At 44.3% G+C, this 22,438-nt stretch overlaps 1 protein-coding gene across 1 annotated transcript in view; it reads right to left on the bottom strand.

Moving 5' to 3' along the window:
- Positions 1 to 22,438, bottom strand: part of GTF3C1 (general transcription factor IIIC subunit 1) — a 360,695-nt gene that overhangs the window by 93,795 nt on the left and 244,462 nt on the right. Inside the window, exons 25-28 of the mRNA XM_082260707.1 lie at positions 18,132 to 18,274; positions 15,961 to 16,042; positions 12,012 to 12,124; positions 2,204 to 2,266 (exon numbers count right to left, since the gene is read on the bottom strand). Coding sequence (XP_082116833.1) covers positions 2,204 to 2,266; positions 12,012 to 12,124; positions 15,961 to 16,042; positions 18,132 to 18,274 — 401 coding nt within the window. The remainder of the gene's footprint in view (positions 1 to 2,203; positions 2,267 to 12,011; positions 12,125 to 15,960; positions 16,043 to 18,131; positions 18,275 to 22,438) is intronic.

Genomic DNA, 22,438 nt, shown 5'->3' with positions numbered 1-22,438 from the left:
ATACTTCGCCCCCCCCAGGAATTGTTTGGTGGTATCTTCACCTCTCAATGTATTCTGGATCTCCTTGACAATGCTCTGTACCATCACTCAAATTTTTTGTAGCTATAATGCCTTAATGTACACCGACTGTGCCTTATGTCTTCTTTTTGGACTATGAGGACTTTTGAATGAGATTTATGTGATGCTCTCTACACTGTTTGATGATTACCAAATGTGACATTCTTGTTGTTTTGCAGTATTGTTTGTATACCTAGTTGCTCTATTGCAATAAACATCTTTCTGGTAAAAAATAAATAAAAAAACTCTTTGTACATTTGCTTATTACATAAAAACGCATTTGTTTTTTTTTTGTTTAGAAAACAATATGATGCGTAACAATTACATTACAATTTTCAAATGATGTAAATCATTACTGATGGCTGATCGCTCAAAAAATACAGCAACCAAAATTTCCAGTTAGCTTTGTTCCTTATATACTCACTGGCCACTTTATTAGGTACATCCCCTCTTAGTACCGGTTTCGATCCACTTTTGCCCTCAGAACTGCCTTAAATCGTCATGGCACAGATTCAACAAGGTATTGATTCTGGTCCATATTGACATTATAGCATCATGCAGTTGATGCAGATTTGTCAGGTGCACATCCATGATACCAATCTCCTGTTCCACCACATCCCAAAGGTACTTTATTGAATTGAGATCTGGTGACTTTGGAGGCATTGGAATACAGTGAACTCATTCTCATGTTCAAGAAACCGGTTTGAGATGATTTGAGCTTTGTGACATTGTGCATAATCCTGCTAGAAGTAACCATAGGACATGGTCAGCAACAATACTCAGGTAGTCTGTGGCGCTTAAATGATGCTCAGTTGGTAAGAAGGGGCCCAAAGTGTGCCAAGAAACTATCCAGCACACCATTACACCACCACCAGCCTGAACTATTGACATAAGGCAGGATGAATCCACGCTTTCATGTTGTTTAAGCCAAAATTCTGACCCTACTATCTGAATGTCGCAGCTGAAATCGAGACTTGTCAGACCAGGCAACGTTTTTTCCAATCTTCAATTGTCCTATTTTGGTGAACCTGTGCAAATTGTAGCCTCAGTTTCATGTTCTTAGCTGAAAAGAGTGGCACCTGGTGTGGTCTTCTGCTGCTGTAGCCCATCTGCTTCAAGGTTCGATGTGTTGTGCGTTCAGAGGTGGAGTTGTGCATACCTTGGTTGTAACAAGTGGTTATTTGAAATACGGTTGCCTTTCTAGCATCTCCAGCCAGTCTGCCCTTTCTTCTGTGACATGAACAAGGCATTTTCATCCACACAACGGCTGCTGACTGGATATTTTCACTTTTGCAGACCATTCTCTGTAAACCCCTAGAGATGGCTGTACGTGAAAATCCCAGTGTATCAGCAGTTTTTCAAATACTCAGATCAGCCCGTCTGACACAAACAACCATGCCACGTTCAAAGTCACTTTCCCATTCTGATGCTCGGCTTGAACTTCAGAAAGTTGTCATCACCATGTCTAGATGCCGAACATCCGGCCACATCTGGAGTATGCTGTCCAGTTCTGGGCACCGGTCCTCAGGAAGGATGTGCTGGAACTGGAGAGAGTCCAGAGAAGGGCAACAAAAATAATTGGAGGACATCAACTATGAGGAAAGACTACAAGCACTGAACCTATTCTCTCTGGAGAAGAGACGATTGAGGGGGGGATATGATATCAATGTACAAATACTGTACTGGCGACCCTAGCATAAGGAACAAACTTTTCAGAGAAAGGGAATACAAGAAACGTGGCCACTCACTAAAACTAGAGGAAAGGCGGTTTAACCTTAAAATACGTAGGGGGTTCATCACTGTAAGAGCGGTAAGGATGTGGAATTCTCTTCCACAGGCAGTTGTATCAGCAGGGAGCATCGATAGTTTCAAAAAACTATTAGATGGGAACCTTAAAGACCACAACGTACAGGGGTATACAATGTACGGTTAACAGCAAACACACACACACATCATAGGTCGAACTGGATGGACTGGTGTCTTTTCAACCTCACTAACTATGTAACTATGTAAATGCATTGAGTTGCTGCCATGTGATTAGCTAATTAGCTATTTGTGTAGCTAAGCAATTAAACAGGTGTACCTAATAAAATTGCTGGTGAGTGTATTAAGAAAATAGAGTACATTTACTTCTATAACGTGATACCTGTTAAGACTTTCTAATGCATTCTCTTGGATTGACTCATCTCCAACTGCCAGAACACGAAACCTAATAAGAAAAAAGATAGTGTGATAAGAAGTGTGAGGCTGTAAATATCTGCAAAGTTAAAATTCATAATTAACGGATATTTTTTAATGCTCATTCCTGCCCTAACTTCACTGCTGTTCAGGAAGAATCACCCCATTACTAGTCTTACTGGGACAGTCAGGACTCTGTGGTAAATGAACATTATAGTTTCACTCTCTGGAATGCAAGGTCAGTAGATTTTCATTCACAAGCAGAAATTTGATACCAGCATAATAAAATATCCATTAGAATAGTCCTATTAAGCACTCTAGAGTGACAAATGAAACAGGGCTTTAGCTTACAGCACTGCCATGACAGTTATTGCCTTACAACACCAGGGAGGGTTTTTTTTTTTTCGAAAAAAATAATTTTTGTAAAATCTTACCGTAAAATTATTTTCCTCTGACAGTCACCGCCCACTCATACAGTCTTCACTATTGGGTATTGGCCTTCTCCGCAGGAGCAGGCTAGGCAGTAATTTTGTTAATACAAACAAACTTTAACACATAAACACACCTACAGGGGGCCGTCCCTCTGGCCGTATCCTCCAGCCAGTAACACTCTACTCCAGTTATGTAGCAAGCAGTCCATGAAAAACCATCAACCCTAAAGAGAGGGGTGGGGCGGCGACTGTCAGACGACTCAGAGAAAATTATTTTACGGTAAGATTTTACAAAAATTCTATTTTCTCTTACGTCCTCTGACAGTTGCCGCCCATTCATACAGTTTTCACGATTGGGACGTCCCAAAGCAGTGTAAATGTGAGGGGTGGGAAGACACAACCTTAAAATAGGAAACGCAGCACCCAGGTCAGAGAAAAAAACTGAACTGAACCAACGGGGTAAGTAAAGCTCAACGGGAGCTAACCCAGGAAAAATGAAATAAACCCCACGACTAGACAGAAAAAAATAGCATGTCTCTTTAGATTACTGTCGCACCCAAAACCTTGCGGCCAAAAGAAGCATCTGAAGATGCCAACACATCAAGTTTGTAAAACTTGGAAAAGGTGTGTACAGACGACCAGGTCGCCGCTTTGCACACCAGAGCCACCGACGCCTGGTGGCGAAAAGCCCAAGACGCACTAACAGCTCTAGTAGAGTGCACCTTAACAGGGAAGGGAGGAACCCAACCCTTAATCGAATAGGCCTGCACAATCGTCTGTCTGATCCATTTGGAAAAGGTTGCCGCAGACGTCGCTGTACCTTTCCGAGGTCCCACAGGAAGGACAAGCAGACAATCCGACTTCCGGAAAGAGTTTGTCGCGGAAAGGTAAACCTTGACCGCCCGGACCATGTCCAAGGAATGCAAAGCAAACTCCTTTGAATGCTTGGGCTTCGCACAAAGCGAAGGCAACACAATATCCTCATTGAGGTGGCAGGCTGAAACCACCTTAGGAAGAAAAGACTGATTCGGTTGCAAGACCACTTTATCCTTATAAACAACCAGATAAGGGGAGCGGCAAGACAGAGTCGCCAACTCCGACACTCTGCGAGCAGATGTGATCGCCACTAGAAAAGCAACCTACAGTGACACAGGCAGAGGGATCTCTCTGACGTTCTCAAAAGGAGGTTGTTGTAAAATAGACAGAACCAGATTCAGGTCCCAGGGAGGTAAGGGAGCCTTCCTCGGGGAGGGGGGGGGGGGCAGATGACGCACCCCCTGAATAAAGGTGCAAATCAAGGAATTAGACGCCAAAGGATGCTGGAAAAGAATGGCCAACGCTGACAACTGGCCCTTGGTCGTGGTCAGCGCTAGGCGCTGATCCACCCCAGTCTGCAGGAAAGCCAAAACCCTCGCCACTGAAAAGGAGTGGGGGTGAAGACCTTGTGACTCACACCAGGCAAAATATGCCCTCCAGTTGCGATGATAAACCTTCCCAGAAGAAGCTTTCCTAGCTTTTAGCAAGGTAGGAATGACAGCCGACGGGATACCCCTGTCTCTCAAGACTTGGCTTTCAGCAGCCAAGCCGTCAAAGCCAGCGACTGTAAAGCAGGATGGAAGATCAGTCCTTGAGACAGAAGATCGTCTCTCAGTGGAAGCCGCCAGGGAGGTTCGACAACCATCTGCATGATGTCCGCATACCAAGACCGACGCGGCCAGTCTGGAGCTATCAGAATCACCAGCATCCGTTCCGAGGCTAACTGCAGAGGAACCTGGACAACATTTGAATTGGAGGGAAGGCATATATCAGCCGATACCGATGCCACGGCACCACTAACGCATCCGAGGCGTCAGCCAGAGGATCGCGAGATCGAGCCAGGAACCCTTCTACCTTTTTGTTGAGACGGGACGCGAACAGATCCATGTCCGGAGACCCCCAACGGACACACAGAAGGCAAAACACCTCCGGGTGTAAGGACCATTCCCCCTGGTCCAGGGTCTGGCGACTCATATAGTCTGCCTGCCAGTTGTCCACACCTGGAATGTGGATGGCCGAAATCGCCAGAACATGCGATTCGGCCCAAGACAGAATCTCGGCCACTGCTGGTGCCTCCCTGATGATTGATGTACGCCACCGTCGTGGCATTGTCCGTCTGCACTCACACAGGGCGGCCCTAAAGCCGAGACGACCAACGGAACAAACAGAGCTTGATCGCCCAGAGCTCCAGGACATTGATCGGAAGGGAGGACTCCTCCTCCGACCACGTCCCCTGGGCACAAAGTGTGCCCAGAACTCCACCCCAGCCCGACAGGCTGGCATCCGTGGTGAGCAGCGTACATAATAACAGCCAGAAGGACTTGCCTTGTGTCAGAGTCGATGACTGGAGCCACCACAACAGATTCGATTTCACATGGTGGCTTAGCGAAATCATCCTGTCCAAAGACTGAGGATGTCTGTCCCACCTGGCAAGAATCTCTGCTTGCAGAGTTCTCGTGTGAAACTGCGCAAATGGGACCGCCTCGAAGGCCGACACCATCAGACCCAGGGACCGCATCCAGGTCCAAAGCGAGGAGAGATCGTTGTCCCTGAGGGACCTGATCTCGTGCTGCAGAGTCTGGAGTTTGTCCTCCGGAAGGAAGACCTTTGCCTGAGCAGAGTCCAGGATCATCCCCAGGTAGGGGAGATGAACCGAAGGGGACAGAGCCGACTTCTGAAAATTGATGGTCCACCCGAAATCCTGGAGCATCTGAACCGTGACCGATAGATCGCTTAACAGGGTGGCACTTGAGCTCGAACTTAACAGGAGATCATCCAGATAACCAAGGATCGCAATCCCCTTCACCCGCAGCAGAGCCAACACAGGAGCCAAAACCTTGGTGAACACCCTTGGAGCCGAAGCGAGACCGAAGGGCAATGCCACGAACTGGTAATACTCCTCTGCGATTGCGAAGCGGAGATACCGCTGATGACCCTCGTAAATAGGGATGTGCAGATACGCATCTTTTAGGTCGATGGAGGCCATGAATTCCCTTGGACTCAGAGATGCCACCACCGACCGGATGGATTCCATCCGGAACTTCTGTACCCGCACAAAGCGGTTCAGCAACTTTAGGTCCAAAATCAGATGCACCTTGCCCTCTTTTCTGGGCACCGTGAACAGATTGGAGTAAAAACCCCGAAACCTGTCCTGAGGAGGAACCGACACAATGACAAGAAGATCCTGAACCGCCCGTTTTAGATCCCGGAAACGATCGTGAGTTAGATGGAGATTTGATGAAAAGAATCTGTCTGCGGGGTGCGATCGAAACGCGAATGAGCTCACGAACCCACCTGTCCTGAATCTTGGACCACCAGGGCTCGAGAAAACAGGGCAGACGTCCCCCCACCCATGATACAGGTGAGGGCGTCCCTTCAGAAAGTGGTGGACTGGGTTGTCTGCCCAAGATTTCTTGTGACCGCCGGAGGCCTTGAAGGACTTACCCTTTTCCTGTGCCCCAAAGGCACGAAAGGACCCCCGGTTAGTCTTAAAGGAGGGACCCCGCCTAGCGCGGGGAGATTTACCCTTCGAGACTTGAGGCAAGAGAGTGTTCTTACCCCCAGTAAGCCCCTCTTCAGCTCATCTAGAGTGTCACCAAAAAGACGATCCCCCGCATTAGGGATGTCAGACACTGTCTTCTTAGAAGCATGGTCGGCCGACCAGCTTTTCAGCCAAATAATGCGGCGGATTGCAATCCCGACCGCAGATAGACGTACGACCAAAGGAGCCTCGTCCAAAGCTGCGTCACACAGGTACACCGTTTGATCCAACATGTCCAGCGCAGCAGCAGAAACCAACTCTGCTACCAGAGTGCGCCTAAGCACCTTGGCCCATTCAGCGATAGCCTAAGAGACCATCACTGAGGCGAACACAGGCTTCAGCAGGGAACCCTTCACCAAATACATGTGGCAGGAAAGCGTTTCCACCCGTCTATCAGCCGGGTCCTTAAACACCGGGGAGTCTTCTACGGGCATCAAGGTGGATTTATTCAGTCTGGAAATAGTGTGGTCCACTTTAGGAACCACAGTCCAGCGAGAATCACCTGAATCCGCAAAGGGATAATGGTACTCAAATCTCTTAGGTACCACCAGCGTATGCTTAATGCGACGCCATTGGTCATTTACTGTTTCCTGAAACTCTTCGGGACAAGGAAAAACCTGACCCGACTTCTGGGCTTTGCGGGTCCCGAAGGAAACCCGCTTACCTGCCATGGAGGGCTCATCATCAAGATTTAAAGTCTCCTTAAGGGAGCTAATAAGTGCGTCTACCGCAGTGCGGTCACGTGCTATCCCAGAGGAAGAATCCTCCTCCTCCACATGCGACTGAGAGGACGGGGACCCCTCGGGGGGACGTCGCCCGTGGCAACCAATTCAGGCTCTGAGTGAGAAGACTGAGAGGGCATAGGCCGTTTTTTTGTAACACGTCAGACATCAGCAGATCAACCTTTGACGCTAAAGTCGCAAGTGCAGCAGATAGAGGCTAAGGAAGTGGAATCAGGGGTATCGGAACCATCAACTAGGTCTGTGGGGAATTTGCTATCCTGGGACTCCATATTATCAAAGTGCAAAAATAATGACACTGACCCTTTAAAACGGCGGTTCCCGCGGACCCCTATCGCAAACTGCACTACAGGTGGAGACCCTTCCCTTAACTAAAGTCACCCTGGAAAAAAAGTGCTAGCAGGAATATTGCCAGAGAAAAACAGTAAGATCCCCCTACAGTGTTCCTATACTTGCAAAGCTGCTGAGAAGGCTGATGTAAAAGGAGGAAGTGACCTCACGTCCCTAGAGGCAAAAGCAAGCCCTAAACCACAAAAAATGGTGCCTGATATAAGTCAATGGAGGAAAAGCACTTTGAAAATGGCCGCTGCCCAGAACAGGACATCCGCCCATACTAAAGATGGCGCCCGATCGGCGCCAACAATGATTATTGAAAATGGCCGCTGCCCTCACTCTAAGGCCAAAACAGCCAGCCCTCACCCAAAATGGCGGCCGGGCAAACCGCGCCAAATGCCGCAGCAAACGCCCACACTGGCCCCCACCGAGATCTGCACAGAGCACCCCCCCTGGGAGGAGGAAGCCCCCACACCCCCCCGCATGGCGGTCCGCACCACAGGAGCGCCCCCGCAGGGGAAAGGAAGGTTAGACACAGGGGTCCATCCCATGGCCATGAGGGGGGATATTATAGCAAACTGTACATGTGCCGCCATCCCCAGAGTGGGTCCACTCAATACCCCCTCAACACCTGTTCCCAGGGACAGAGGGGCAATCGTACTCACCATCCAGCGAACGTGGGCACCACTCCGACACGGGAGACCTCCCACCTGTGTGGGGGTGCCATCAGCCAGGAAGGATGCTAGCAACACCCAAGTGTTCCGAAGATGAGACATCCCAGTGAAGATAGGAAACTTCGCAGGCTCGTCCCCGCTTCCAGGGGTACTGTCATTGTAAGGCCTGGGCGTACCAAAAGCATGCGACGCTCGATGGCAGACTGGGACTCCATAAGGTTCTATATCAACCAGTGCGAGGCCCAGTTCTGCTGACGCTTGTAGTCCTCCAAATTCTGACTAACTAGCACAGGTGAGAAAAATAAAAAGCTATTTCAAAAGAAAAATCACTTTTCAGAAAGAAACAGAAAGAAAAAACTGAGACACTAGGTCCCAGCAGGGAAAACCTAGCCTACTCCTGATTCTAGGCAGCAAAGAACTGGATTAGAGGATATTGGCCAGAGGGATGGCCCCCTGTAGGTGTGTCTATGTGTTAAAGTTTGTTTGTATTAACAAAATTACTGCCTAGCTTGCTTCTTCGGAAAAGGCCAATACCCATTAGTGAAGACTGTATGAGTGGGCGGCGACTGTTAGAGGACGTAAGAGAAATAGGGTTTTGTTAGTTTTTCAGTTTAACCACTTCAATACTGGGAACTTTCACCCCCTTTCTGCCAAGGCCAATTTTCAGCACTGTCGCATATTGAATGACAATTATGCGGTCATGCAATGCTGTACCCAAATGAAATCATTTTTTGAGACAGATTGAGCTTTCTTTTGGTGGTAGTTTATCACCACTGAGTTTTTTGCAAAACAAATGAAAAAAAGACCAAACATTTTGAAAAAAAAAAAAAAAAAAAAGTTTTCTTATTTTCTGTTACAAAATGTTGTAAATAAGTAATTTTTCTTCTTCACTGATGTGCGTTGATGAGGCTGCAATGACAGGCACTTATAGGCTGATGGGCACTGATGAGGTGGCACTAATATGCAGCAATGATTGGCACCACTGGTGGGCACATGTGGGCATCACTTGTGAGTACAGGTGAGCATTACTGGTGGGCACTGGCATGGATCAATGCACGGATCATCAGTGCACACCCCCCCCCCCAATCAGGAGAGCCGCTTCTCAGCTCTCCTAAACTCATGCGATGTCAGCGCGTGAGTAGTGGAATGCCGATAACCGACACTTCCTATTTACACTGTGATCAGCTGTGATTGGAGCGGCTTGTTCTGAAGGACGTCATATGACATCCAGTCAGAACTATGAAACCCTCACCTGGCATTTTGCTATAGGCCAGGTGGGAAGGTGTTAAAGTGGATCTGCACTACATCTGAGCACCACAAACCAAAAACACAAATTAATTTGTAATACTCAAAGCAAACTCCTCCATCCCACCATATCTCCATGATTTATTTTGTTGAGAAATCACTTTGAAAAACACTCCCTAGCATTTATGGCTGTAGCCTTCTTGAGTAAGGGCAAATGATTAATGTAGCCTTTACTTTCCGGAAATCCATCTGCCCTTAGCTTAAAGGGGTTGTAAAGTTAGAAGGTTTTTTTTTTTATATCTTAATGCATTCTATACATTAAGATAAAAAGCTTTCTGTGAGCAGCAGCCTCTCTTAGCCCCCCTAATACTTACCTGAGCCCCATCTCTATCCAGCAATTTCCACGATTGCCTCAGCCGTCCAGGACTCTCGCTCCTAATTTGTTGAGACACAGCAGCAGCGCTATTGGTTCCTGCTGCTGTCAAACTCAGTTAGCCAATCAGGAGAGAGAGGAGGCAGGGCTGAATGGCAGCTCCTTGTCTGAATGGACACACGGAGCTGCAGCTCGGCTTGGGTGCCCCACAGCAAGCAGCTTGCTTTGGGGACACTCAACAGGAAAGAGGGGCCAGTAGCTCCAGCCAGGGACCAGATAAGAGGAGGATCTGGACTGCCCTGTGCAAAACCACTGCCCAGAGGAGGTAAGTATAACATGTTTGTTATTTAAAAAAAAAAACAACAACGAGACTTTACAATCACTTTAAGCATGCATGCTGAAGAGTGTGCTTAGCTGAGAAAACCACTCTTCCTCTCCTCCCCTCCGGAAGAGTTCTGGGTTACCTGAAAAAATAACCCAGTTGTTGACCCTCCTAAAGACTCTTGGAATGTATGACAACATTTGCCTAGGCAAGGCACCAGAAAGTAACTAAAAAAATAAATATGATATAATTTGCTATCTATTTACTAATGCTAGCAGCATGACAATTAAAATAATCAATGTTGATTTGGAGAGTGAAGTTCCACTTTAAGTGTAAAAGGACGTGGAAAACATAATCTTCATTATAATGGACATCCTAACACTAGCAAGAACTTAAAACAAAGTTCTGATTTCTTATGACAGCCAGTCATGTAATATGGTTCTTAATTTTTCTATTTCTGGCTAATGATTTTATTCATGTACACAACATATTCTACAGAATGTTAAAAACTTTATTTAAATACGCATTCTTCTTTTTCATATAGGTAGCAAAGGTTGTGGCTCAGACACAACGAATGAGTCCCAAAAGGTAATCCAAGTGCCTTTATAGACTATATAGATAAATTATAGCAATGTTTCTCATGAAATTAACATTTTTACACAGGAGAATTTATTAAAGCAGTAACGTCACTTTTTAGGCTGTATGGTCCCTTTAACATGGCCTGCACCTAATTCATGAAAGCCCTGTGCCAGACATGTATGTCAAATTCAGGTAGTTCTTCTTACCGCCACTTTTAGAATCTGTCACTATTGCAGCAAAAGATTCTGCGCACATAAACAAATTGGCAGTAATTAAGACCAGATCAAAGGTGGCATGTAGTGGAGGGGCATACATTTACTTAATTGGTTGCTAGGACAATGTGCCCATAACCTTGCAATCCACAGCACAGGTCACACTGTATGGACACTGAGCTGAGCCTGATGGCAAACTGAGCAACTAGTTCTGCATCAGGTCTGCATTGCCTATGATTGACAGTGAAATGCAACGGGTGGATTTAGTCAGAGTCAGAGCTTCTGCGCCTTTTGGATGTGTGGAACCTGATGAGGAAATCTTAGGGCTCTTTCACACGGGCGATCAGTTTTTATTCTCCTCTCCGGTCCTTTTTTTTTTTTCACGGAGCGGATGTCCGCATATCATCCCATCCGTTTGCGGATGATATACGGACATAATGTAAGTCTATGGGCATTGCGGATGTCAGCGGATGACACCGCTGACATCCGATTTTGCTTCCTTTCCGTTTTTTGAACGGAGGAAAAATAGGGTTCTGTTCCGTTCCAAAAAACGGAACAGAACTGAAAGGAAGAAAATCGGATGTCAGCGGATGGTATTCCGCTGACATCCGCAATGCCATTGACTTACATTATGTCCGTAAATCATCCGCAAAAAAATAGGATGATTTGCGGACATACGGAACGCCCATGTGAAAGGGCCCCTAGACTAGTTCCCCATCAAGTCTGCTTTGCTTGTGATTGACAGTGACTGCAGGGGGCAGATTAGTCTCATAAAAAAAAAAAAAAAAGGGAGAAAGAAAAGACGCTTTACCTTAAAAATTAAAAAGGAGTAAGGGGAACACAGAAAAGTAACAATAACTCCTCCTACTAAAGCTGCAGACAAGAACAGGCACAAGCAGAAGCTGGGAAATGGGTAAACACAAAGGACCAAGTAGCAAGCCTAACAGAGCTGACAAACCCAGATGCTGAAAAAATGGCGCTACACAGGAAAGGAGGAGCCTTGCCTTTACTACATGCACTTGAACAACAGTTTGGTAAATCCACCCAGAATAGCAGAACTAGATGCTGCAGAACCCTACAGAACACATCAGAGCCTTGAATCCAAACCAAATTGACAGCCAAAAGTTTAAAAAAATGCTCAGTGGAACAAAAGAGGAGCAAACCCTTGGATTAGCTAAAAGAGAGAACAGAATCTATAATTGCAGGCTCACTCAGGTGAGCTCAGATTAGGTCCTGAACACATGAGCTCATCACTTGTGCCTACATATCTAAGTCTTGTTGCTTTGCTACCTGTTGAAAAGCTCATCCACAGTTTCTGGAATCTCATATGCTGGATCATCCATCTTTGTGCTGAACTTCACTTTCAGCCGTTCTACAAATTCTTTGAACTCTGCAGCGCAAATCTTAAAGGAAAAAAAAATAAATTAATTTACAGAACGGTATCTTTCAAAATAACTGTTTGTCAATTGAAAAAATCAAAAACAGAAATTAAAAAGACTGTGTAATGGTTTTGTACATAATGGGTTTCTGTTAAGAAAATAATAAAAAGAAGAAACAATTAAAAGGGGAAAGTTACCTCATGTAGGGCAAAGTGACAGTATCTCCACAAAGGGCATCCCCTAACCCCCTTATACTCGTGTTATACGAGATCCCTCGCAGCTCTTTCCTCTTCCTCCACAGTGGGCAAGAAAATGCAGTGTTTCAAGGGCTTGAGGGCAGATGTGACCTACTCACCTGTGACAGTGCATGTTAAATGACCAGTGGAGTGATGACATCAGTCCTCCAGGTCCCCAACACAACATTTTAGCCCTGGCTGTGTTGGAGATACGAGCTGAGAAGAGAAGGTAAGGCAAGTATTAAGGGTCGGGGGAGGTCCTTTGCAGAGACAATGTTATTTTGCCATGCATGGGTAAGGTGACAGTGTTTGTTTCAAAATAAAAAGTATCAGGTCAAGTAATTCTGAACTACAGCATATTGTACTGCATTCGCTTAACATTCCTTTTTAAATTTATATCTAAATACAGCTGGTTAAAAGGCTCAACAAGTGGGCTTCACTTTACACAGAGGTGGAGGACTCATCATTAGCGAACTTCATGAACTCTGGGATACATGCCCGCTTAAAAAAATATCCTTTTTTACTATTAAATAGCGTGTATGGAGAAAAAAAAAGGGAAAAGACTGACATAGGATAAAAAAAATATTACGTTCATATAAGGTCCAGCGGAAACAGTACCCAACAGTCTGTAAATTCCTACAATACATTGTAATATGCATGAGTTAAATTTTCTCTTTACTCTGGTTCATAATGCGAAATTGCCCTTAGGGTAGTCCCATAGTTGCTTACAAGAGGTTTAAGTGCACATATACTGTATAAGGTGATAAAGACCTATAGTCCCGACAATGGCAAGAACAGTAACAAACTGAAACTCTTATGCATCAATAACCTCAAGAAAGTTGCTTTTACTCCGCTGACTACACGCCTGGAATAAGAACTGGTTTGTTCTTCTGCAGCAAAGCAGTGAGAGTGAAAACATAGAAAGGGACAACAAAAGCAAACAGACTAACGAACAGTAGCAACAGACAAAATAGGCAACAGTTAAATAACACAAGAAAAAAAAAAAAAAAAGCTAAGGGTGATATTTGTATCCTCCACGCTCAACAAAATAAGGATGGTTTTAATGGTGTACAGTACAGGATGTGGGCTTCTTTATTCATAGACCCCGGGTTATATAGCTGACCGGACACTAGTAAACAGAATTGTGAGACAGCCCATATATTCTGTCTCAATCCCATTCCCAGCAATCATCAGTTTTGTAGCAAGCGATAAGAGGAACCACTAGGACAACGGGTATGGTGGCTTAAACTTACAAAAATAGAATTTAACAGATCCAGAACGCAGAGCAGTTTGAAGTACGATATGGCCAAAGCTGGTGTCAGCAAAGGCCTAAACATCCACCCGGTAGAAGTAAAGAAAGGACTCCCTGGAGCCGCACATCCATGCTGTCCCTATGCTGGGTGTATGACTGGCAACCTCAACCACAGTGTTGATGGGGGAATGCCTCCCGCTGTGCTATTGCGTTCTACCAGCGAGGAGCCTTCCATGCCGGCAGAACACAAGGATTACTGCTGGCGGCTATATCAGTCGCCATTAATCGAATGAAAAGATCTGACAGGCTAGTTGTCCTGAAGCCGATCGATGTACAGAAGTCAATCAGTAGATCACTTTCTGTGCAATATCCCTGAACATACATGGATCAAAATTCAGCCGATCCCTGCTGAACCGACAGAATTTCCATCCATGTTCCATCTTTAGAGTACAAGAACACAGTGGGGAGGGTTTCTCCATCCAGCTTGCTTTTGTAGGTGGAGAAATATGTTTATTTTTGATCAGAGCACTGGCTAATCGCAAAAAAAAACATCCACCTTTAGTCAGCCTTACACATGCACTCCATATACAGTGTATATTATGTGTTCCATATGTCTAATTAATGTGTTTTTTGGCACCACTACCCACAACTGCATGGCGAATGGGTCACATTTGATAGGCGCTACTGCCTGTATATATTTTGCCCCGTCTGCTGCCTTTGCAGCTTAACAAGGAGCAGTTAGAGGCTGGCAAAACCATGGCTCGGCCACCCCCAGAAAAAATAAAATAAAAAATGATCTACAGCTCTGGAATTGGACCTCCTTAGGGAGTAGCCAAGTGGGACCAGTCTTATTTAACCTCCCTGGCGGTATGATTATTTCAGATTTTAGGTGCTGAAAGCGGTACCATTATTTTGCATGTAATTCTTAAGGACGAGCAGCCCAAACCAACTATTTTGTCGATACAAATGTCTCTAGCTGGTACATAGGTCTGCTGGAAATTTTTCAGAATAATTTGATAAACCTCCCAAATCTTTTTGAGTTTTGGAGCTGGATGAGAAGTCTCATCGGATTCTTCATTATTTGCAAAGTGCAAATATTTCATGATGAGAGAAAATTTGTTTTCCGACATGAGCGTGCCAAAAAAAAGGAGTGGCTAGTAATTTGTTGGTTGTCCAATACCACTTCTGCAGGGGTTTCCCCACCACTCCCTGAAGAATTATTAGGCCCAGAATCTTCCAGATGTCCTCTTTGGTCACTGGTTCCCACTTTCTGCTCCTTGAAATCCTCTGATGCGCAGCAGCTTGTTGCTCCTGGAACCGATTTGTTTCCGTAACAATTTTTTCAAAAACCTCATCGGTCAAAAAGAGTTGGAGGTATGCCAAGGGGTTGTCATCCTCAACATCCACTGTGATACCAGGTGCTCCAGTAAACGGGAATCTTGGGGGCACTACATGCTCCGTGCTGCAGTCAATCGAGCACCAAATCCGCACATCGCTGGGCACAGTCGCAGGATCATCGCTTAAATCGTTTTCTATGTCTGATGATGAACTTCCCCACGAAACACTATCACTCAATTCTGAAAGCGATTCTGTATCGCTGTTTTCCAGCAGGTCATATACCGCTTTTGAGGTGGCGGCGCGCTTTTTTGATGCCATGGTTGTTCTGCAGTTTCCAGACACAAAGTACAGTAAAACTGCAGGCAACTTTTTGAATTTGCCGCCAGTTCCACCCCCCTGCGACGCGACGATCATAGGGAACGGAAGCCAGGGCACACAGCATCAGGCGGAAGATCCGGCCGCCGTACATTGCCGGAATACATTGCGGGATCCCGGGGACAAGGTAAGTAACTTCTTCCAGGATCCAGCGATCCTCCCTGGTGGTATCCCCGAGTGTGGCTCGGGGTTACCGCTAATGGTACTGAAATTCCACCCCGAGCCACACTCGGGAATCCTGCCATGGAGGTTAAAGGATAAGTAAGCATAAAGGATGCACCCTAATAATAAAGCAGGTTCAAGTGCTGTTACTTTTGTACAGTATATGTTGACATACCATCAATGCAGCATCAGATGACAGCTAGAACAAATGGGCAGTGTTACTTAGCGGATATTTATGGGCAGGGTTTTATCCCAAAGCTGAATTGCTCAAGTTGGCAGGTTTTTATAACAAAGCTGAAATGCCAAAACTGAAACAGCTTAGAACTTCGGGATAATTAAAAAAGAAGTGGAATTTTAAATTATTATTGCAAGCCTTCAAGTAACTGTACTCGTGATTTTATAGTCACTGTTGATGTCCGTAATTAACGCTCCAAAACAAATGTTATTTTTTTTGTAAACAAGAGTACTGTGGTCAAAGTAACAAAGTATAGTCATACCTTTGGATCATCATAATAAGCTTTCCGATTCATGAAGTCATCTACAAGGCCTTTTTCTTGATAAACTTCTGCCAAACACACTCTAAAAACATAAAAACCATATTAATATCAATTAGACTTGAAATAAAGTTTGATTTAAATAATATGCAGCTCAACTGGGAAAGCATGGCATGGAAAAGTTGCCTAACAAACTTAAAGCAGTATTTAACCCAAAGCCAAAAATGCAATGTGTTACGCTTACCCATGATTAGATGTAATTACTGGATAAGGTTTCTTTTCTTAGGCTTTTTTTTCCCTATTTTAATCTGGTGATCTGGCCTGTGACACATCTTCTGTATTACAATGCCACCACCCGAGGATTCATTCTACATAGTACAACCTTGGAAGAAATCCCAGGTTTCGCACCAAGCATCCAAGTGCAAAGTCAGACTTTACAGGAAGTCAGTTCATGAGGCTCGAGAGCATACATTGGGATAAACTGAACCCACTGATTCACTAGAGCATCCACTGCCAAAACTAGGGGATTCCTGGCACTAAAAATGATCCATCACAGTTTGCATCTGAACTTAGAGGCTAGGAGGGCCGCATTTGGCATACCTAATCCATGACAAAAGTTCCAAACACCTTAGGGTGAGGACCAGCCTCCACAGTGCAGGCAATGTCAATTCAAACGAGCAGGTCGGTCAGGGCTGGAGCGGGAATTCCCATCGATGTCAAATGTAGATCAATTTCCCTGTATTTTGTGAGACATCAGATTACCCCCGATGGTAGATGTATGACACTAGCCTGATGGAATCCACGTTAGATGACCTTACATATGGGAGGTCCATAATTAAAGAAATAACCAAAATGCCCTTAGTTCTGGAATGTTGAGTGGGAGACAAGCTTTCTCTGACTGTCAAGTCCATTGTATTGAGAAGGTACCTAGGAATTGTCCCCCGTTCTAGGGACTGACATTTAACAGATGCACCTATCAAGGGATTGAGCAAAAGCAGTTCTTGTCCAGTGGCAAACTATAGGACAAGCATAGTCCAGAATGAAAATAAGGATATGGGACTGCCCCATATCCTGAACAAGGGAGAGAAAAGGCTGGAGCTTGTCCAAGGGAAAAGAAAACCCTTAAACAGGGACAAGCTAAGGATTAGGCTCAGGTACTCCAACTGATGAGACAGTTCTATTGCTGAGTTCTGGAAATTTAGGATCCTCCCAGAGCGGAGTAGCGTATGCACAGTCTGACACTCAATGGCTGATCGAGCCCAAGGTAACCATGCCTTCAGGAGGTCATCCAATATCCCACTGTTACAAACAAAGCTATTACAGTGGATAGCACATTGGGAAGACCCAACACGCAGTAGACAAAAGCACAGAAAGGCCAGGCTTTGAAAAAAAAAAAAAAAAAGTCAGAGTTTCTGGCAAAAAAGACACAAGAAGCATAGGAGTGTTGGGAAAAGGAGAAAGGCAGTAAGCTTTCCACGATAACCAAAGAGATTAGAAGGTGCCCCATATAGAGGGAGCAATGACTGGCTCATTGGTTACCATGCAGATCATCATATCTGATGGAATGAGTATTCAACAGATGTCCTGCTGTGAAAGGTTCCCTAAACTAAAGGTAACCAAGACCCAGTATCTCAAAGCTTGAGCATTAATGTGCATCCCCAGACCGCAAATTATATCCCCTCAACTTATTTCCATTCCATCAAGATCATGACTATGCGGCTTCATCAGCGGCACAAAGCCTCTTCCCAATATTTTCTCTGTTGGGGTCCTATGCATGCACAAACTTTCTTCAATTCCAGGTTATAACCTGATGAAGTAGGACATCTCCATAGGTTTACAAACACCTCCAATATGACTGAATGCAAATTGTGGCACATATAGACAGGACTCTATAGAGAAGATTTAAAAGAGAGGCTGTGCAGAGCCAAGCAGACCACACAACCAAGTTCTCACTGGAGCATGCAGAGTTAAATAAATGATTTAGGAAGGGGTAGAGGATACAAAAAGGTTGGCAACACTTTACTGTAGTACTAAAAGGGAGGTCAGAAAGCAAGGAGACAGTTTTAGTTATCCAGTAAAACATTTAGGTGCTCTGAAAAGGTGTAATTTAATCATGGCACATCAAAAAATTTTGGCTTAACATCTAAATGTTTGTTTATGCTGTACTGACTTACTTGTAATTAAGGTATGTCTGAGGATTCTTTATTATGTAACGAGCTCTTCTTCCAATAGAGTGTGATGTTTTATCCAATGACTCTTCAAAGCTGGAATGCATAATATCTCTGACCACTTGCCAGGGAACAAACGGTCTATTTACCTAAATAAATAAAATAATTAAACAACGTAATAGATATCAGTATTTTGCATTATAGTTTGTTGCATACTTAAGATTTATTTAGCACATGTTAAAACAGCACAACTTAACCCTTTTCAAGCTCAAAAAATTAAAAGATTTTAACAAAGTGAAAACCTTTTTACTTGACCAAGAGATTTGTCCATCAACTATATTTAAGTGAAATGCTGTAGCTTTCAACCATAGGTCAGTGGTTCATAACACCAGTCCTCGAATACCCACAACAGGTCATCTCATTAGTGACTATGGAAACTTCACATTGGACCTCATGCACTCTACATCCAGACTCTGGGACCTTGATTTCCAAATGGAATGCAACATTTTCCACAGTCAGTGATGATTTGTGGGGCCATGTCATCTGCTAGTGTTGAACCACTGTGTTTTATCAAGTCCAAAGTCAGCAAAGACCTCTACCAGGAAATTCTAGAGCACTTCATGCTTCCCTTTGGACCAGCTTTATGGAGTTGTGGACTTCATTTTCCATCAGGAATTGGCACCTGCCCACACTGCCAAAAGTACCAATACCTGGTTTAATGGTTGTGGTATCACTGTGCTTGACTGGCCAGCAAACTCACCTGACCTAAACCCCATAGAGAATCTTTGGGGTATTGTCAAGAGAAAAATGAGAGACACAAGATCCAACAATGTAGACAAACTTAAGGCCGCTATCAAAGCAACCTGGGCTTCCATATTACCTCAGCAGTGCCACAGGCTGATCTCCTACATGCCATGCCGCAGTGATGCAGTAATTCATGCAAAAGGAGCCCCGACCAAGTACTGAGTGCATACTATACTGTACATTGACATTCATTTCTGTTTTTAAAAATCCTTTTTTTTCGATCTTCTGTATAATTCTAATTTTCTAAGATACGGAATTTGGGGTTTTTACTAGCTATAAGCCATAATGATCAAAATTAAAAGTAAGAAATGCTTGAAATATATCACTCTGTGTGTAACGCATCTATAAAATATACGAGTTTCACTTTTGGAATTTAATTACTGAAATAAATTACTTTTTGAGGCTATTCTAATTTTTTAGATGCACCTGCGAATATTACTATATATATATATATATATATATATATATATATATATATATACACACACATACACTGTATATATACACACACACACACACTGTGTGTGTGTATATATAAAAGGATTTTTAATACATACCTCAAAAAATCAATTTCTTGAAATACATCACAGAACAGAGAGCCATAAATCATAACATATGGGTTAAATAGCCACCTACAGGTGAAGGACACTGGCAACCAATCAAAAAGGCTGTCCCCCCTATATTACCCCCTCCCACACAGGAAGTACCTCAGTTTTGTAGCAAGCAATAAAGGCCCCATAAAAGAGGGGAGGGACCTCTGTGACCCGTGATGTACTTCAAGAAATGGATTTTACAGGTATGTATTAAAATCCATTTTTCTTTTCGTACATCACGGGACACAGAGCCATAAATCATAACTTACGGGATGTCCCAAACCAATGCATCTGAGGGGAGGGAGACACCAAAAATACCGCCATCAGACCATAAAAAGGACTACACCCCTGCCTGCAGAACACTGCGGCCAAATGTAGATTCCTCCTTGGTCCCAACATCCACTCAAAAGAAAGGAGTGAACATATGCACCGACGACCAGGTCATGGCCTTGCAAATCTGAGCCATAGAGGCTTGATGGCGAAGTGCCTACTCCTTTGGTAGAATGTGCCTTTACAGAAAAAGTTGGAACCTTCCCTTCTAAACTCATACGCCTGGATAATAACCTGGCATATTCAATGAGAAATGGTAGACTTAGATGCTGCCAACCCTTTCCTGGGCCCTTCTGGCAGCACAAACAAAGAGATCGGTCTCACGAATCTGAGCTGATCTTTCCAAGTAAAACTTGCAAAACGCATTACATTAAGAGAATGCAATAACTTTTCCTCCTCTGAGTGAGGATCTGGAAAAAAGTCAACATGGGGTGAGAGCAGCTTAGGCCGAATTTGGTTTGTCACATATAATACCTTTCAGGTGATCAGCCCAGGGTGAAGACAGTGTGTCAAACAAATAAGCAAAGAAATAATGTTTACACAATCTTTGCATCAATCAATCAATATTATGACAATTGGCACATTTAATCCCTGAGGAAAAGCCAGAACTTTTACCAAAATGTATTTGCATAGCTTAACATCCAAAATCTCATGCAGAGACCCACATGGCACTCGGTCTCTTATCTTTTAAAGGGAACAGTGCATAAAATATTTACATTTGCTGTATGTGTAAATATTTTAAATTGGACTGGGTCCCCATGTTTTAGAGGGACCATGGCCTTGGACCTGAAGAGCACCCTGCACGGAGCGCCATTAGGGTTTGGTATTACCAAGGGCCTGGATCCCAGGGTCCAGAGCCTAAAAAGTACAACATTACAGGCGAAAACCTCGTAACTGCTTTCCGAGGCTCAAGTACCATCTTTTTAGTCTACTGACATCTTAGATGGATCTGATAGCTAACCCCTTAGAGTCTGTGGTCTTTGATCAGGGTATATATCATAATCTTCTTTCTTTCTTCTTTGAAGAATATGTGGAGAGACTCCACCGTGACCATCACCTTCAGACACTGGCGAAGAAACTGAGGTACTTCCTGTGTAGGAGGGGTTATATAGGGGAACATCCTTTCTGATTGGTTGCCAGTGTCCTTCACCTGTAGGTGGCTATATAACCCATATGTTATGATTTATGACCCTATGTCCTGTGATGTATGAAAATAAATATACAGTATCTCACAAAAGTGAGTACACCTCACATTTTTGTAAATATTTTATTATATCTTTTCATGTGACAACACTGAAGAAATGACACTTTGCTACAATGTACAGTAGTGAGTGTACAGCTTGTATAGTGTACTTGCTGTCCCTGCAAAATAACTCAAAACACAGCAATTAATGTCTAAACTGCTGGCAACAAAAGTGAGTACATCCCCAAGTTAAAATGTCCAAATTAGGCCCAAAGTGTCAATATTTTGTTTGGCCACCATTTTTTTCCAGCACTGTCTTAACCCTTTTGGGCATGGAGTTCACCAGAGCTTCACAGGTTGCCACTGGAGTCCTCTTCCACTCATCTATGACAACATCACGGAGCTGGTGGATGTTAGAGACTTTGCACTCCTCCGCCTGAGGATGCCCCACAGATGCTTAATAGGGTTTAGGTCTGGAGACATGCTTTGCCAGTCCATCACCTTTACCCTCAGCTTCTTTAGCAAAGTAGTGGTCATCTTGGAGGTGTGTTTTGGGTTGTTATGTTGGAATACTGCCCTGCAGCCCAGTCTCCGTAAGGGAGGAGATCATGTTTTGCTTCAATATGTCACAGTACATGTTGGCATTCATGATTCCCTCAATGAACTGTAGCTCCTCAGTGACGGCAGCACTTATGCAGCCCCAGACCATGACACTTCCACCACCATGCTTGACTGTAGGCAAGACACACTTGTCTTTGTACTCCTCATCTGGTTGCTGCCACACACGCTTGACACCATCTGAATAAAATAAGTTTATCTTGGTCTCATCAGACCAGTAATCCATGTCCTTAGTCTGCTTGTCTTCAGCAAACTGTTTGTAAGCTTTCTTGTTTTAGAATATTTAGAAGAGGCTTCCTTCTAGGACGACAGCTATGCAGACCAATTTGATGCAGTGTACAGCGTATGGTCTGAATAATGACAGGCTGACCCCCCCACCCCTTCAACCTCTGCAGCAATGCTGGCAGCACTCCTACATCTATTTCCTAAAGACAACCTCTGGATATGACGCTGAGCACGAGCACTCAACACCTTTGGTTAACCATGGCGAAGCCTGTTCTGAGTGGAACCTATACTGGTAAACCACTGTATGGTCTTGGCCACCGTGCTGCACCTCAGTTTCAGGGTCTTGGCAATCTTCTTATAACCTAGGCTATCTTTATGTAGAGCAACAGTTCTTTTTTTTCAGATCCTCCAAGAGTTCTTTGCCGTGAGGTGCCATGTTGAACTTCCAATGACCAGTATGAGAGAGTGAAAGCGATACCACCAAATTTAACACACCTGCTCCCCAGCAAATTTACACTGTTATACAAGCTGTACACTCACTACTTTACATTGTAGCCAAG

This window comes from Pelophylax lessonae (genome assembly GCF_965119305.1).
Source record: "Pelophylax lessonae genome assembly, chromosome: 6".
NCBI classification, from domain to species: domain Eukaryota; kingdom Metazoa; phylum Chordata; class Amphibia; order Anura; family Ranidae; genus Pelophylax; species Pelophylax lessonae.
Note: the sequence above shows the minus strand (reverse complement) of the source record. Positions and strands in the feature narration are given on the sequence as shown.